Source organism: Ochotona curzoniae, unplaced genomic scaffold, assembly GCF_017591425.1.
Source record: "Ochotona curzoniae isolate NIBS_2020 unplaced genomic scaffold, NIBS_Ocur_1.0 contig_66, whole genome shotgun sequence".
Taxonomy (NCBI): Eukaryota; Metazoa; Chordata; class Mammalia; order Lagomorpha; family Ochotonidae; genus Ochotona; species Ochotona curzoniae.
The window spans coordinates 6,493,366-6,511,884 of NW_024466512.1; the positions used below are offsets into that span (position 1 = coordinate 6,493,366).

Here is an 18,519-nt window from a genome sequence, read left to right on the forward strand (position 1 = left end):
AGGTGCACAGATGGGGTACAGTAAGTGGGCCTCCTGCAAGGACAAGGCCTGCGGGAGTCCCCAGGATGGGAGCAACAGTGACAACTATCATGGCTTCCTTAGGACCTGTGAGGATGCTGGAAGGCAACCCCAGCTGCTCTATAAACAGCCAAGGGCAAGAGTGGACCCTCCCTGAGCCCAGCAGACAGAGCCCCATGCTGGGGTGGCGATGGGTGGACACGTGAGAGCTAAACGGGAGGCTAAGTGACTGACAGGTATCACGGAGGACACAGAGGTTTTGGGGTGCTCTTGGCTAAACTAAGCCTGTGTAAACACGTACAGTTGGAAGACAGTGACATCCCTAACCACGGGTGTGGCTCTTCAATAACACGGTACAAGGAGGAGAACTGGCATCTCTCACTCAGACCTCGACTGAGTGTGTTGCAAACACTCAAAACCATCTCCCTGGGTTACTGTGCAATGTCCAGGGCACTGCCTCACATCCAAAGGGGATCCTTCCACCTCACCAAAGCCCTGCTCCCCACCAGGCCCTATCAACCACTCTCCTCGTCTCAAAGTCTCTGAAATCAGCTCTTCAGTCTCATAACAGACAGCACGCACTGCTAAAAATAACCATCTATTTGTACTTGGGCTGTAACTGATAGAAGGAAGAAAATAGCTTTTCTTGACCTGCCTAGAGGTCCTACAACTCTTCTAGACCAGTTGATTTAAGTGACAAAAATATCAGGCACATAATCAGCGGTTTTAAATATGACAAGACTGATAACTCCAGACTGCCACACCACACAACAGCTCCAACGGCCGGATAGATTTCCAACATCAAACATTATAGTCTCAAGGTTAAGGGCTTTGTGGCAATAACCCAATTGAGGGAAAATAGTCTCTCAGAGCTGACCTTCTTGCCAACAAACCACTCCATGACATGATAAAAGAAACAGAAAAAGGTTTAAAAGTGACTGTGGCTGCCCCACCATCTGTCCCCAGTACGCCGCCAAGCCCTTGGATTCCCAAGCACCCCAGCTTTCCCTCTTATTTTTAATGATGAGACACACATTGCTTTTTCAAATTGCTCAACATCACTACAGCTTAAAAACGTCCCGGCTCTGATTTCAGCTGAAACTTGAGTGTCATTGAATTAAATCAAAAGGGTTTTATCTATTTCTTAATTCATCCCAGGATGTACTGATGGGTGGAGCATCAGAATTTTTGTTTAATTAAAAATCCAGGACCCCCTCTTGCAGTGCTCCCGACTGGGTGAAAGGGACGCTGCCAAATGCTGCCTGAAGCTCAGAAGGGAAGGCTTCACCTCCTGACATTTCTGCATCACACTCCTACAAAACAGACATAGTGGTGATGGGTGACAGTGACCCCCAAGGCCCTTGTAGGATCTGTACTGTAAGTAAGGACCTTTTGAAGCACTTCTGCCAAAGAATGTGAAAGTAATTAAAACCAAGAAATTGTCACGGACACTGGGGCTTCCCAAGTCACTCATTCTCACCTTAGACACCCAGGGCTAGAGTCAGAATGAGAGGGGAACAAACAGGAGGGGGCACACTGGGCAACCCTAGGATACAACCCCCCGACCCCGCTTGCTATAGTGATTGCCCTCATCCGTATAAATAAGGACCCTTGGAGACCCCCTCACTCTCACCACCATGTATTATTAATGAGCCAGAAGTGGGTCCTCACCAGACCCTGCATCTGTCTCAACCTCACCACGGCCAGCGTGCAGAACCGTGACAAGCACAGCTGTGCTGCTCACCGTCTATCTGGTACTGCCACCTGGCTGGACAGATGATGGGGGCGCGGGGCGGGAAGGGGTGCCTGTGCTGCTCGTTGTCCGCCTGGTACCGCCACCTGGCTGGACTGACAGATGACGGGGGCAGGGGCAGAGGAGTGCTCAGCCACCACATCACCGTGCACCTCAGATCTCTGCATGCTGCCCTCCTGACACTGGATGCCCACTTCATGTTGGGGCTCAAGGTTTGGGAATGTGGGGTGTCTTCGTTCTCCCCAGGGGCTATGGTGCTTCTGGAAGGGCCCCTTGACACTGCTCTGCCTCACACCGCCCCAGTCATGTCCTTTGCCTGATTCCTAGACCCCACCCCACAGCCTGGGTCCAATGTCCTGCTACTTAGGAAGCCACTCACTTCAAAACTGCCCATCTCCACACATGGCCAGCACTGTGGTCTACAAATGGACACAGGCATCTCATGGCTCCCCAGACCGTGCTCAGCTGCCTGCCTCTGCCCCCACCTCCCATGCCCGCTCCTTCCACGTGAGAATGCTTTCCCAGAACCCCACAAATGCCTCCTGCCCCTGGTATACTCATCTCACGCACCCTGTCATGGCTCTCACTGCCACAGTATATTGCTCAGCGGGGCTAATGACGTCTGCTTTTGCTACTCATACCATGGGATATGCAAAGAAACATTTCTCAAGGCACACTTGCTCCTTAGTTGAGCTGTTGAGTGCTTAGTTGAGTGCTGGCATCTGTTCTCTGGGCCACAAACAGTGCAGAGGATTTCTCTGAAGTAGAGCCAGCCTCACCCACCTTGGTCCTCCCAGACCATTCTGGCGCCTCCCTTTAATGGAGGACTATAAGCCATTAGCAGTTCCCGCCACGGTGTGATGGACGGCAGGAGCAGCTCCCACAGGCTGAGTCTCAGATCTGGTGGCTTCTGAGGGGCCAGGATCTGCTGGCATTAAAGGCGGTGCAGGCATGGCAGGCTGCAGGAGGCACAGCCCCTCGCCAGCAGGCTGCAGCAAGCAGGCTGGCAGCTCTCGGCAGGCGCGCTCCCCCTGCCGGCTCTCCTCCCCAGCAGTGGACAAAGAGCAGCCTGCGTGGTTTCTGAACATCAAGCATCCACTTGGATGACATGGGCAACCTGCTACACCCGGCATTCTAGTTCAAGTGTGAGCCTCTGCATCTGGTGGGGGCAAGGGGCAGAGTGGGCTCAGCAGGTGTCCAATCATGCAAGGCCAGCAGTGTGGTCAAACACCTCTGGGCTTGTGGGGCCTTGGGAGATGTCAGCTTCAGCCCAGGGCCTTTGAGGATCAACAGAGGACACACCGCTTCCCTCAGCACTGACCTCTCGGGTGTCCCTCAAGATCTGAAAGAAGCCCGGGAGGAAAAGGTGCATCAGGGCAACGACACGAGCTAAGGGCCACGGGTGTTAGTGCAACACTTAAGATGCTGCTCAGGCACCCAGCACAATGGCTCAATTGGCTAATACTCCACTTCCCATACAGGTGCCAGCTCATGTCCCAGCTGTTTCACTTCCCATCCAGCTCCCTGCCTTTGGCCTGGGAAAGCAGTGGAGGATGGCCTAAAGCCTTGGGACCCTGTATCCGTGCGGGAGAACCAGAAGCTCCTGGCTGCCAGCTTTGGATTGGCTCAGTTCTGGCCATTGTGGCCATCTGGGAAAGCAACCAGCAGATGAAAGAGCTCTGTCTCTTCTCTCCGTAAATCTGCCTTTCCCATAAAAATGAATGCATCTTAGAAAAAAAAATGCTTCTTGGGATGCTTGCGCCCCGTATCTGAGCACACAGTTCAAGCTCTGATCCTGCTTCTGCTCCAGCCCTCTGCTCATGTGCACTGCTGGAAGCTGAGGTGCTGGGTCCCTGCTCTCCATGTGGGAACTGTGGCAAACAGGCCCAGCATTTCCTTGAAGAGAGAGCAAGTCAACAAAGCCCCTTGCTCTGTGACAAAGCTCTGACACGGACTGGCCCTGCTAGGTTTGTACGGCAAACTGGAAGCTAACTGGACAAGATTCCATTGACCTCCTGAGTCATTCTGAAAAATGGGAAAAAGGAAAGCCCTGAGCAGGGCTGAGCAAGCTCTGGGCAGAGGGACAGCTCCCCATGGCCACCTTCAGCCCCCTGCCCCTCCCAGAGCCAGCGGCCACATCCAATCCCATCTCAGGAGAAAGCAGAGGCAAAGATGAAAGCAGCAAACTCAGTGGCAATATGCCTTGAAGAGAGCGGGACTGGCAGGTGCCAAACCTGCAGGTCTGGTGCAGAAGTCCACCTGCCCATCCCTGGAGCCACTCTCCTTTGAGGGACTGAGGAGGCAGAGACAAAGCCTACCCTGGACTCCTGCCTAGCCCTCCAATGCTGGAGGCAGACACCTGGTCTACTCGGTGAGTGGCTTCCTCAGGCACCTGGCGAGGAGGGCAGGAACGGACTGGAAGAGCCATGGAAGCAATGGAATGGAGTTAAGAACAGGTCTGGGAAAGAACAGAAGTGTGAGAAGCAGCAGAATAGCCGGAGAGGGGGAACAGAGCACAGAGCAGGGCAGCAGTGAAAAAGGGGGACCTGCTCCCGGTTGTCACCACGCTGCCTTCCCTCCTGAGCCCTCAGTGAAGGCAGGGGCACGAGCAGGCACCTGGGGTGCCCCCCCCCCGTTGCAGGGTGCCAGGTCAGGTCCCTGGGGGAGGGGCACGAACCCCAGCACACAGGATCCAGCCGGCTGAAGGAGCCCTACACGTGGCTTGGTGGCCAGCAGAGGTGGCTATGAGGCATCAGCTCCTGGGTGGGCGTTCAGCACAGCAGCTAAGCCGTTGTCTGGGACACTCAGATTCCAGATCAGAGTGTCCGGGTTCCCATCCCAGCCCTGCTCCCGATTCCAGCTTCCTCCTCATGTGCACCCTGGAAGGCAACAAGGAAGGAGTGGCTCAGTGGCTGGATTCCTGCCACCCACATGGGCAAAAACTCGCACTGAGGTCTCAGCTCCTGGCTTGTGCCCTGTTCAGCCCCAGCCCCTGTGGGCACTGGAGACCAAGCCAGCAGGTGAGCATTCTGTGTGTGTGTGTGTGTGTCTTTCTTTCCCTCAATTTAATGAATTACCTAAAAAGACATCTGCCATGGTTTGAGTCTTTGTTCCTTCACACTTAGGAGTTTGTTCATCAGAGACTTAGGGCAGGGCCCAGAGCAGTAGCCTAGCTAGCATGCACTGGGATCCCATATGTGCACTGCTTTGTATCCCAGCTGCTCCACTTCCCTTCTGGCTCCCTGCTTATGGCCTGGGACGGCAATGGAGGACGGCAAAAGCCTTGGGACCCCGCACCCACACGGAAGACCTGGAAGTGTCTGGCTTCCTGGTTCCTGGCTTCAGATCAGCTCAGGTCCTGCAGGGGACTGGGATTTAAGATGAGATCCAACGGGAAGCAGACCATGGAGTCAAACAGGAAATGCCCATAGCCTTGACCGCTGTCGGGGAAGGGAGATGAGGGAGAAGGGAAGGGAGCAGACAAGACTCCAAGGCTAGAGTTTCAGGCTCGAGTACCAGAGGCCGAGTTGGGAAAGTTGGCCAGGCCTGGGTGTGTCCACAGGTGTGCTGGTCTGTTAGGTTTCTGAAAGAAGGAGGGATAGGAGAAGTCTGTTTTGGCCAGGTGACATGCATGAGGCATCCCAAGGTGCATGGGAAATAAGCCACTGGGCCAGCACAATGCTCAGGTGAGAGGCAAGGAAGTAAACGGAGCTCAGATGAGACACCTGAGCGAGAGAGCAGAATAAAGAAGGCTGCTGGCAGAAGGTCTGAGGACGCCTGCCTCAACAGACAGTGGCCTGGCCAGGAGGGGAGGGACACTGGCGATCTGCAGCACCCATCTGTCTCTGTGAGGCTTTCCTGGAAAGCAGGCTCCCAGCAGTGCACGGCTGCCTTCCCTGTAACGGCACTGTCCAGTTATCCCAACAAAGGCCGTGCAACCCATAGTTCTGAAATAAGGACCGTGTGACTCTGCCCACAAACAAGGTGCAGGGCCTCGCAGAGCACTCCAGCTTCCAGATCCCAGAATCTCGCCCGTCTCCCAGGACAAGTGGAAACATGTCTACAGCGACACGCGCAAATCCACGCCGCCCGGAGGCTGCTGGGCTGCAGCGGAAGAGCATGCTCCCGGTGTTCAAGATGCAACCTACAGCTCTGCTCCTGTTCTTGCTGCACCTGCTCTGTGATACAACTGCTAAAGTCAGTTTGTAAATAGAAACGGCACCCGCGTCGCCGGCTACTGCTTGCCCCGCAGCAGTGCCGTGTGGAAGCAAGCAGGTCTGCTCCCCCAGCTCTCTGTGGTCTTCCTAAGACCTCATCCAACCAGAGGCAAGTGTGGGCCCAAGAGCAACTATGTGCAAAAGCCTCAGCCATCAGCAACCACTTTCGGGAGAAGGGACAGAAAGGTACAGCATCCTCTTGCCTACCCACCCACCCCCCACCCGGCCCTGGCCCTCAGAGCTGCTCGGCTCCAGTAATCCATCAGGAAAGAGCAGCCAATCACATTCCACGTTCAAGTGTTGCCTAGGCAACTAAAAATCTAGCCATAGAAACAGGCCATAGACAGTGGAAAGAAACACAGGGATGAAGATGGGAGTGCCAATGGGAGAGTGACCCAGAATCCCCTGCGACATTACCCCTGCCTGCTCACAGCTGATCAATATTTGAGTCCCCAGTGTTCACATTCGACCCCTCTCCCCCAAAGCACATGAGTCCCAGGGCCCCCGTAAGAAGCACTGGCCCACCCCTTAGATGACTGGCAGCTCCCCTCACAGGGCCTCAGAATGCGCCTGTCTTCAGCACCCCTCACAGAGTCCCCAGGTTAAGTCTCACTGCAGAGGTACAATTCTAGAAGGCCAGAAGTGCTCTAAACTAGACAGCGAGCCATTGGCAGCACCGGAGACCTCCGAGAATGCTGACGACAGGGCAACGCAGCTTGGTGAGGATCTGTGAAGCACAAGTCCCCAGTCCATTCTTCAGATAACTTTGCAGCTTGTCCAGCTTTGGGGTGGGCGGGACTCTGCTCCTATTCTCCAACAATAACAGCCAAAGTGAAAACTACTTCCAGTAACTCAGAAGCTGCCTGCAGCCTGCCTCAAGAATGCATCATTTGAGCTCAGTGCCTTGGCCAAGTGGAGCCTCAAAAAACCAGCCCTTTTTGAAGGACCAAAGGGAGGTCCCAGCTAGTGTGCCTGAAGCCCCTCCTGGCCTTTGAGCAACTGGGATGGAGGTTGGCAGTTTCCAAGTACAGAGCAGAAAAATCTCTCCTTTCGCAGGTGTCTGGCGCCATACCCTCCTCTGAGTCTTTGTGGCATCTCACTTCTGAAACAGCCTGCAGCTGGGCAAGACCAGAATCACTAGACCCTGACCACAGCTGTCAGGCTGGAGCAAAGACAGAGCCTGGAACCACACAGGCAACGGATTGGCCGGCAGGTGGCCGGAGCACTCCAGGCTGTCCCAAGCACTCTCTTGTCCTGGCAACTTTCTCGGCCACCTCTTTTCCCACCTGCTTTTCACAATCCAGCCCAACCTCTCCAATTTCCCCTAAAGTAGCTCCCAGAGTGGTCCTCTCTCGGCCAGTGGCCTGTCCTCTGTGGTCAGCAGGGCATAAAACATCCACTCAGGCTGCTGTCGTCTCACCCCTTCCCCAGGCCCCCAGCAATCGCCACAGCCTGCTGCTGCTTTGCCTCTCATCTTGTCTCCGTCCATGGGCCCCTCCAGTCTGACCCTCCACCTGCACGCTGAACTGTTGCCACATTTGTGGCTTGAGTTTTGGAGCCAAGACCTATGTTAGCCTGGGAGGGTTCTGCCAACAAAGTAACTGTGTCCATTCTTGGTATGGGTGGCTGGGGTGGCGGATCTGGAGAGAGCTAGGGAGGTTCCTGGAATGGGGTCCCCACGGACACGCAGTATTTAACGCTGCTCCACAGAGCAGAAGTGGAGCCAGCAGGGCAACCATGGAAGGCAGGGAAGAATGGCAGCGCTCATGGGTGAGTGGGGCACCCAGGCACTGCCTGGCTCTCTATCTGCCGCTCATGCCCTCTGAGAAAGAAGCGAGCTCTCCTCCTTGCTGCTCATTTTCTAGTTGGAAATGGCACCTGAGACCACCAAGACTTCCCTCCCAGACAGGAAGATAGGCCTAGGCCAGCCGGAGGACTTCCTGTATTATTTGGAGAGGTGGAATTATATATAGAGGGAGGTCTCCATCCACGGGTTCACAGTGGCCCAGTTACTTGAGCCATCCCTTGCTGCTCTTCCTGCCCTTAGCAGGGAGCTGGATTAGAAGCGGACTGGCTGAGACACAAATCAGTGCCCACACGAGATATTGGCCTCACGGGGAGTGGCTTTGCCTGCCACACCATGATTACAGAGCCACGGTTTTCCAAGGAACCAGATGGCAAGGAGACACACTGGCTTGGAGCTTCTCAAACGCTGCTGTGCCAAGGTCACAGACAACTCTACAAGCCAGGGATAGGACCCAGAGGCCCCGGTAGGTCCAATGGGCCCAGGAGTCCACATGTCCAAGTCCCGAGGAGAAGCAGAGGCTGTGCTGCTTGGCCTGTGGCTCTTGCTGGGAGTAGCCAGGGATCGGTCCCACCCCTGCTCCCACTTGTCTTCTTGCTCCTCCCATCCCTTCCTTGCCAATTCACCACACTCCCATGTAAAAGGAAGCTGTCTGCTTCCTTCACACCTGAAATCTAAAGGAAGGAAGTTGTGGAAATGGAAAATTCAAATCCTCCATTGCAGTTTCATTCCTACACAGTGGGCCTTTTACTTAAGCCAACCTCTCCTAAAAAGGCACGGGAGAACAAGGAACACAGGCTCTGGAATCCCGGTGTCAGGGGCTGCAGCTCCAGGCAGGTGAGCGCCCAAGGCCCGGACAGCATCCCCCTGCCAAGGCTGTGCACGTCCCTGCCTCGGCCCCCTCCGCTCTCTCCTGTATCACTCGGGTGTGCATCCTCCGGTGCCGGCCAGCACACACCATCATGAAGGACTAGCGCCTGGGCACAAGGGCCACTCTCCTGACACATGTTCTCAACTTCTGGAAGAGAGCACATCTGGAGGGAAGAGCAAGACTGGCCATCCCCAGCACAGGTACAGAGAGCAAAGGTAAGCTGTGATGAATGGCACGGCCCAAACGTTTCCGCTCTCCACTTTCTCCAGTACCCAGAGGTTAGGGGCTGGACGGTGGGATTTCCTGTGAGTAAAGATGCCATTTTAAAGAGATTTAGAGACCCTGCAGAGGCAGCAGTTCATGGAAGAGAAGATTGGGGCTGGTGCACATGGACCAACTCAAGAGAAGCTACTTGATAAGCACTTCACCGAAGTGTCTCTATTCAGCCCCAAGCCGCAGTTAAACACCACTGCCCCTGCACAGTGACCTGCCTCCGGACACTGCATCCCGAAAGGCAACATCTCATTAACATCTCATTAGTGTCCACTTTCCCCAACTCGGCCTCCCTCACTCGGCAGAATTCTACTCATTAGCTCACTGGACAGGAGGGCTGGGCTGTTCGAGACTGGTGAACCTGGTTTCCGAGGACCAGGCAGTGGGTTTTCCCAAACGGACAAACTACCCTGTCCAGCGTGAGCCAGGACAGCAGGCAAGCTCAAGCCAATGGCTAATTAAGTGTCCTCCACTTGAAAACTTGTTCACAATGAGCTCCTGTGGATCTTTTCTGCTGAGGCCTGAGGCTCGCAAAGCAACACACACACACACACACACACACACACACACACACACACACACACACACACATCATTCTGCACACCGAGTCCTGCTACATGCGAATCAGACACAGGGCAGGTCCAGGGTACCAGTCACAAAACCTGTAAAGAAAAACCCTCAAATGTAAGGGCTTCCTTCCTTTGAACACTTTCTTCAGCTGGGGGAACAAACACTGCGATGGATGGACACACACCTGCTCCCAAGGAAGATTCCCTGGGAAAAGGCAGAGCCTGTGATCCATGACCTGCAGGGGCCGGGGCCTCCCCAAGGCCCCCCACCACATCAGCCAGGAGGCCCCACCCCACTATAACACACAGACCAATCCCGGCAATATTTCAACGCCCCCACCCCAGACACACTCATTCTTCTCTCTTTGGAAAAGGGGAGCAGACCTCAGCGTGGACTTGGAGGTCCACTCTGGACGCGGACCTGCCCTGCTCACATGTGAGCCAGCAGGCCGACCTAGGCAGCCAGCCCTCCCCCTCCCCCATCCTCCAAAGCAACCTGGAGGGGGGTGGGGCGCCGGAGGAGACCGGAACAGAAAAGGCGGGGCTCAGCAACACTCGCTGGGGACCACGGCCGCTTCCAGTCACATTGGCTCTGGGATTTAGCCAGAAGATCGGGTTCCTGGATGGACGCATCGTCAGATTGCCACGACCAATGGCCGGCTTGCCCTGCTGCCTTGACTAATAATAGGCAGCGGCCTTGTCCTCCAACACACACCGCACCAGGAGGACAGCAGACCACGCTCAGGCTCAGTGGCCTGGATGCCCCCCACCCCACGCTGTGAGCTCCAAACCATGCGGCCAGCCACAGGAGCGCTGCCCTTTACGCACCGGTCAGGTCTGGGGGGCCGGGGCTGCCGCATTCAGGGGTTCCTCTTAGGAGGAGGCCGTGGCTGCCGCCCGCTGTCCCCTAGCAGAAAATATCGCCACAGCAGGCAGGGGGGCAGACACAAGACGCCAATGGCCCAGGCCACCCCCTCCACACCATGTGCCCCACTGCCCTACAACCCACGTGGAATCCGGCGGTCATTTCTACTGCCAGCAGCGTCCTGGGGCTGCCAGGTGCTCGCCCCAGACAGGGCATGAGATGTGAGGCGGGGCAGCCACCACCGAGGAAGCCCGGTGAGGGTGCTGGGAACTCCTGGCGGGCCTGGGCTCCAGGCAGCACAGGCCCAGAAAACCCTAACAAAGCCCCAAGCGCGCCTCCTCCTCCAGGGCGCGGATAGGCGTCCAGGCGGAGCACTTACATGGCCTCGGAAACCTCCAGGTTCAGGTCGCTGGCTGGGACTGGCTGCAGAGACTGAGACCCTCCCATCCTCGCTGCGCCCTGGCGTGCAGGCTAGCCGCGAGATTCCTCCAGCTGGGAGCCCGCGGCGGGCCGGCCGCTGGCCGGGGCTGCTGCACTGCAGAGGGGCACAGCCGCGGGCATCCGTGGCGGTGGCGGTGGTGGCGGCTGCGGCGGAGCGAGCGGCGGCCGGCGGCCCGAGCCCGGCCCGAGGGGCGAGCGCCGCGGGAGGGTGCACGCCGAGGCGCCCGCGCGCGCTTCCGAGGAGCCGGGGCGGGTGTGCGCGCTCCAGAGAGGTGGCAGCAGCACAGTGCCAGCGGATCTGCTCCCGCGAAGCCCCCGGCAGCCCGGCTCCTGTATGTGTGTGACACGATGACGTCACCCAGCAGGCCCCGAAGCGGGCACCTCCACAAAGCTCCGGAAACGGGCGGGAGCAAGGGCAGGGGCGCGGAGACGGCCTAGGAGGAAGGGTGTGTGTGGTGGGGGTGGTCTCAGAGGGTGGAGGTCTCCTCCATGGCTCCTCCTCCCCTCCTCACCCCATAAGGAGGGAAATGGTCTCTCCCCGCACAGTGCCGGGGACTGTCTGGGGGAACAGGTACCAGGTTGCAGTAGAAACCCAGAAGCCAAGACGTGAGACCCACAACCGGCCCGGAGATCCCGGGGCCTCCGTTCCCGGCTCGTGCCGCCCAGCCAGCCCTGGCCTGGCCTGCCTCCAAGGACAGCACCTTCTGTATACACACTGCTGGGGTCCAGCAGGCAGAGGAGCAGGAGGCTCAGGGAAGGGGTGAGGGGAGCGGCCAGCAACTTGACATGGCACGCTAAACTTCCACCTGCGGTGCCAGCATCCCTTGCGGGCTTCAGTTTGAATCCTCACTGCTCTGCTCCCTGCCAATGTGCCTGGGAAAGGTGCAAAGAATGGCTTAAGTACCTGGGCTCCTGCACCCATGTGGGAGACATGGAGGAAGTCCCAGGCTCCTAGCTTTGCATCAGCTCAGCTTTGGCCATTACTGCCATTTGGGGAATGAGCCAGCTGATGAAAGATCTCTCTCTCTCTCCTCCTCTATGTTAATATGCCTTTAAAATCCTATAAATAAATAAATACAATAAATAACTAAATACAATAAATAAATAAAATAGAGGGCCTGGAGCAGTGGCCTAGTGGCTAAAGTCCTGGCCAAAGTCCTCACCTTGCATGTGCCGGGATCCCATATGGGTGCCTGGCGGCTCCACTTCCCATCCAGCTCCCTGCTTCTGGCCTGGGAAAGCAGTTGAGGACGGCCCAAAGCTTTGGGACCCTGCACACACGTGGGCTAGCCGGAGCAAGTTCCTGGCTCCTGGCTTCGGATTGGCGCAGCATCGGCCATTGTGGTCATTTGGGGAGTGAATCATCAGACGGAAGATCGTCCTCTCTGGCTCTCCTCCTCTCTGGATATCTGACTTTGTAACTAAACTAAATAAATAAATCTTTAAAAATAAATAAATTAAATTTAAAAAATGGCCCCGACGGCGTGGCCTAGTGGCTAAAGTCCTTGCCATGAACGCGCTGGGATCCGATATGGACGCTGGTTCTAATCCCAGCAGCTCCACTTCCTATCAAGCTTTCTCTCTATCTCTCCAGCTCTCTGCATACCTGACTTTGTAATAAAAATAAATAAATAAATAAATAGAAAACCCATGGCACGGGTCGCGAGCTGGGTCTCAGCAGTGGACAGTGCACAGTGCTCCAGGGGGAGGCCCAGAGCTGAGACAAGAGCTTCTAGGCGCACAGCAACTCCTCCCTGGTGCCCTGACACCCCTACCGCTGGGACTCCCAGCCTGGCTCCCTGACTGGGCAGCTAGCGGGATCCCAATCTGTGGCCTTGGGGCCCTGGGAAGCAGTCTGTCCCCCTCTGAGCTCTCAGTACAGACTGACAGCAGAGTTTAAACACAATCACTGCTGGGTAAGCTGACAGCACTTGACATTTTCCCAGCATGCACGCTCCCCCCCCCCCCCCCGAGCAGAAAGCCTCAAATACATTGAAGCTGTGGCCCAAAGGAAAACAAGTTGAAAGTAGCCGAAAATTTCCTGCAGACACATGATGTTGGGCCAAGGCTGTTGGGACGGGCACCTTGGGAACTGCCACTCATGGCATCAGAAGAGGGCCAGGGGGTGCCCGTGGGCTGCTTTCCCTCTGCTCCTGTTGGATGTCACCGGCAAACAAATGCCAGGCCAGCGACACTGCCCCCCGGGGTGTGACAACATGACATTTCCAGGAAACAGCAAGAAGGTTTCCTTTCCCTTTCACACAAAAATGGTCCACGATGATGTCCATCTCGCAGGGACGGCAACTGCCTGGCGTGGCCTGAGGACACTCGTCCCAGCGAGACCTCCTGGGGGGTGCTGCCACTCACTGCCAGTACTGCCTGTCGCTGGCAAGCCTGGCAACCTGTCCATCCCATTATCAGTCCCAGAACCCCGGGAGTGGAGGTGGGGTGGATATACGTGTATTTCAAAATATACCTATTTGTTAGAAAGGAAAAGTTTGAGAGCGAGCTAGGGAGGCACTAAGAGAGATCTCCAGCTACTGGTACACTCCCCAGGTGGCCACGACTGAAACCAAGACCAGAAACTCCAGCCAAGTCTCCCACATGGGCGTGGGGGTCCAGGCACTTGGACCACGTGCTGCGGCTCTCCCAGAGCTGGGTTGGAAGGGGAGCAGCAGGGACACAAACTAGCACCCACGCGGGATGCGAACATCACAGGAAGCGTAATCTGGGCCCTGGGGTCTGCTTCTTCATCTGAAAACAGACTGCTTGGGGCTGGCCCTGTGGAATACTGGGTTAAACTGCTGCCTGCAAGGCCAGCATCCCATATGGATGCTGGTTCGAGTCCAAGTTGCTCCTTTCTGTTAATATTCTGGGAAAGCAGCAGAGGATTGGCTCAAGCCCTTGGGCCCCTGCATCCTTGTGGAAGATCTGAAGAAGGTCCTGGCTCTGGTCTGGCCCAGCCCTATCGTTGCAGCCAGTTGGGGAGTGACTCATCGAATAGAAGACTTTCTATCACAACTCCCCTACCTCCCACCACAATAACTGCCTTTCCAAATAAATAAAATAAACCTTAAAAAAAAAAAAAAAAGAATTTCTTGGACTCTACTTGCAGAAGACGAAAAGGGGTCCAAGCAATCCCACTAGGTGGCGCTAAAAGCACTAACCTGGACTGTCCCCGGTTCAAGGCAAGCGGCCCTCCCCCTGGACACCCAGGCTCAGCACCAGGGAAGCACATGGGGAAAATGGAGGATCCACTGTGAGAACGTCTCTGCCAACTAGGGCAGTGACACATGCCCTAGCGGGTATCCCCATCTCACAGTGTTGGTAAACAGAGAGCCAGGGGACGAGCAAAAGGGCTCTGGACACCAGCGACGCAGAAGCTGAGGCCGCTGAAACCCGCCTGCTTTACTGCTTCGTGGGACTTCTGACTTTCCCGTATTTAGTGTATGCACAGTTGAAAACAAATCTGCTTATCTAGAAGTTCTGCCAGTGGAACACGGAGAGCTGGAGAAAGAGAGGGAGAAAGCTCAGGGTGGGGGAGAACTGGTCCCTGCAGGGGGCTGCTGGGAGGACGGTCCCCTCATCACCACAGGGTTCGCACCTTTGCAAGAACAGAAAGAGACTTGCAACCTCTCTCTGTGCCGACAGGCTGCCAAAGGTGACACCACTTGCAGACCAGGAAAGGGGCTCAAACCAAGGCCCAGCACAATACAGAGACCCTGATGTCAGCCCTGTGGCCTCCAGGACAATGACAGGCCCGTGGCAGGGCTCTGTGAAGGACATAAGTGGCAGCAGCTGGCTAGCCAGTCGCTCAGTGCCTTGCTGATTCTAATCTGCAATTGTCATGCACTCAGGCCGGGCCCTGGCCAGAGCTGAGGATGCAGAGAGGGCCCAGCCTCACCAGTTACCTGGGAAACGCACTGGGACGAGGCCATGTCCTCTGCCTACCACCAGCCTGCCAGGCGCAGCTGCCTTTCCACACGTGCCACCTCCCCTCTCTGCCAGCCCCCATGCCCAGTCACACTGCCCTGGCCACTGTGTGAGGGACAGAAGCCACCACAACAGAGCCTTCCCTTTCAGCTCAAACTAGTGATGTCAATGACCCCTGAACATGGGCCAATGAGACCCTGGCCTCAGACAGCCCTGCCACAGGCCTGTGACCACCATGCACGTGTCTCAGGACCCTGGTGGCTAGCTAAGCCTTCACAGATGGCTCCATGGCAACTTCCTGCTCATGTGCCCAAGTCACTCTGGAAACCTGGTAAGGCCAGAAATACACCCTTTGTTTATTTTATTTTTTCTAAGATATATTTATTTGAAAGGAAGCGAGAACAGAAACAGAAGACAGAGATGTTGTATGGCCTAGTTCACTCCCCAAATGAGTGCAGTGGCCAGGGCCGGGCCAGCCGAAGTCAGAGAGGAGCTTCATCTCCACGAGGGCGCTGAGGCCCACGAACTTGAGTCCTCTTGCACTGCTTTCCCTGGCATGTTAGCAGGGAGCAATGCCCCAGCTGTAGGCAATGGCCTAGGTGGCACTGTACCTAGGCAAGTGTTACACTGCTGAGAGAAAATCAACAGCTGGCAGGTAGGCCTGGCTAATGCCAATCTGTGTTAACCATGCCAGTGTGCCAGCATAGTCACCTAGCATAGTCTGGTTTTATTTCTTCTAAAGATATGCGAAAGGGTGCTGGATCTGTGAGTCCCAGGGGCAGGGGTTCGGTGGGGGACCAGATCACCCGGCCTTTTGGAATGCTTGCATGGTAGGTGACAGGTCCATGAGCTCCAGAGGTGAGGGCTCTGGTGGGACCTGGGTCAAGCAGCCTGGGTCAGGCAGCCTGGGTGCCAGTAGTGTTGGTTGAAGCCCACCTGCCACCCAGCGGTGCACTGGTCAGGGCTTGGTGTGTGGGTTTGAAGGGGTCTGGGGGATGACTCGGGTGGGGGCATGCAGGGATGTGAGAGTCCATGTCCAGGATGGGTGATCTGACAATAGAGTGCATGCGTCAGAACAGTGCCTCCTCAGTGGCTTAGACAGAGCAATGGCAGAGGATATGGCAGTCACTGGGGCCTGAGAGGACATCTGGTACCACAGCAGAGGAAGCAGGGCAGAACAAATTGGACAACGATCCCAACCAAGCAATGATAGCGAATATCTGGGCAAATGGAGACCCTAAGGTGGACTATGCAGACAATGGAATTGGAAGGATTTCCTTATCCTTGGATCGGTGATACTGACAGCATTTGAGAACTATGGAGACTACTTAAACAGAACCCTCAGAGCATGTTCCATATCAAAGACCCTGGGCAACATCAGGTGGCCATGCCCCATCCCTGAGTGCTAGGGCAGTTTGGAGGCTGGATGTGGCTTTTCTCTTTATCTCTCCCTTTCCCCCAGATACAGGAAGAAGAAAAAGAAAATTTGGCAACAATGGTCTCACCCACTTTCCCCTAGTTCTTGATCCTTCTCACCCTGATCAACTATGCAAACATCACCAAAAATAATTTTTAAGTAGAGAACAGTGCCCACATGGGATGCCGGCATCACAGGCAGCAGCTTGACCTAATGTACCACAACACTGGCCCTGCACCCATCGTTTCTAAAGCAATCAGCAATTCAACAATCATTAATGCACCTGCTATAGGCCTGGCCTCTAACAGAGATTGGATGAGTTACTTAGTAAACACTGGAAAGATCTGCAAATCTGACAAATCCTTGTAACCAAGAGATAAACTGAGCCACAGCCTAGAGCAGTGAGCATCTGTGACATCTAAAGAAAAATGCAAACCTGAGGGGCTGGCACCGTAGTGCAGGGCTTAGCCATGGTTTGCCACGGCAGCATTGATTGCTCCACTTCTGTTCCAGCTTCCTGCTAACACTCCTGGGAAAACAGATGTTTTCCACTCACATAGAACCAGATGGAATTCCAGATTCCTGGCTTCAACCTGGTCTAGCGGAGGCTGCTGTCGCCATCTGGGGAGTGAACCAGCAGATGGAAGATTTCTCGGTCAAGCCCTCTCTTTCTCTAATAGAATAAATCTTAAAAAGAGAAGGAGGAGAAGAGAAGGAGAGGAAAGAAAAAGAAGAAAGACCCCAGAAGTTCCACCTCTGCCTGCAGGCTCAGAGAAGGCCCGTTGCCATAGCAGCAGGACTCTCCAAATATCATCAAAGGCCCTTGTGCCACCAATGAGCGTGCGCACACCCACCAAGGGAAAGTAGGTCAGGCCATCAGTGACAAGCCCATGTGGAGAACGCCAAGAATGTAAATACAGATGGAGACTGGACTGGGGTGTGTCCTATTTCTTCCAGCCCTTAGGCTTCACCAGCATTCATTGCACCGCTGAGGGGAGCTAGGAGCCTGGGCAAAGCCCAGGAAGCCCACCTGTGGACAGGCAACCTGCTCTGACCACTCACAGCTTGTCCCTGCACTTGTTGCCCTAGGACCCAGCCCATGCGCTGTAAAGCTGTCCCAGTGCTTTCCAAGTGCTTACACAGCACTCAGCATCCCACCTTGCCTAGAATCTAAGCTGGGAAGCTGTGTGGCTGAGCTCAACATCCACAGGTGCACAGGAGCCCAGGACTTCAGAGCAAGCAGTGAACATGAGGTCCCGCTGGGGCTGGGCTTCCTCCACCCACAGAGAGCTGGGGTCCTTTTTCCTGCACTTGGGAGACAGGGTTCATGTCTCCCAGCCTTGCTCTGAGCATACACAAGGTGCCCACCATCTTCAGAACAATGTCCCAGCCCTACTGCTTTGACCCTGTCATTTTTCACATGAGGTAACCTCACATCCAAGGAGGCAAGCCCTCCGTCCACCTGCTCTGTCTCTATTTCTCCATCAAGGCCCAACACCTGGGAGGGGCCTGCTCCATGCCCAGCCACAGTCTTCTTTCCACAGGAGTGATGGTTCAAGTCCCAGCCACTCCGTTTGATTGCAGCTTCCCGCAGATGCACACTGTGGGAGATGGCTCAAGGAGCTGGGTCCCTGCCAAGCACATGGGTGCCCAGACTGAACACTGTGGTCCTGGTTTCAGCTTTGCCCAGGACTGGCTGTCACGCACATTTGAGGAGTGAAGCAGCAGACAGAAGATGTCTTTCTTTGTCTCTTTGTTTCTCTTTCAAACGAAATGAAAATAAACAAACACAAATAAAAGAATTCAGTATATAGTATTTGGTTCTGTAGGGCAGCAAGAGGGCAACGGGGAGGCCAGCACTGTGGCATAGCATGTCAAGCCACCAGCTACGACACTGGCATGTCCTCTAGAATTGACTGATCGAGCTCCCTGCCAATGGCCTGGGAAAGCAGCAGCGGATGGCCCAAGTGCTTGGGCCCCTGCACCCATGGGGCAGATCTGGAAGAAGCTCCTGGCTTCCATCTGGCCCTATCCTGGCCACTGTGGCCACTTCGGGAGTGAACCAGAGGATGTAAGATCTAGCCAAATCTATCTCCACCTTTCAAAGAAAAATAAATAAATAAATCTTTAAAACAAACAAACAAACAAAAGGAGAAAGGGAAGGAGGGAGGGAGTGAAGGGCTGCCAGCCCTGAGATCATGGGCTGCTTGTGACACAGCACATCCCAGAAAGCCACATAGGGCCCCCCAAACCCTCCTTCCTTTACCAAATTAATCTGCACTTGGGAGATGGAAATGCCAAGAGACATTCTTGAGATAACTTGGTAATGAAAGTATTCCCAACTCAAGACAAATGAAA

At 55.3% G+C, this 18,519-nt stretch overlaps 1 protein-coding gene across 5 annotated transcripts in view; it reads right to left on the reverse strand.

Moving 5' to 3' along the window:
* TACC2 (transforming acidic coiled-coil containing protein 2) overlaps positions 1 to 10,886 on the reverse strand; it is a 56,743-nt gene extending 45,857 nt beyond the window's left edge. For all 5 annotated transcript variants that reach the window (XM_040991991.1, XM_040991989.1, XM_040991987.1 and 2 more), the window contains exon 1: positions 10,750 to 10,886. In XM_040991991.1, coding sequence (XP_040847925.1) covers positions 10,750 to 10,817 — 68 coding nt within the window. In that variant the 5' untranslated portion in view covers positions 10,818 to 10,886. The remainder of the gene's footprint in view (positions 1 to 10,749) is intronic.
* Positions 10,887 to 18,519: the final 7,633 nt, after the last annotated feature.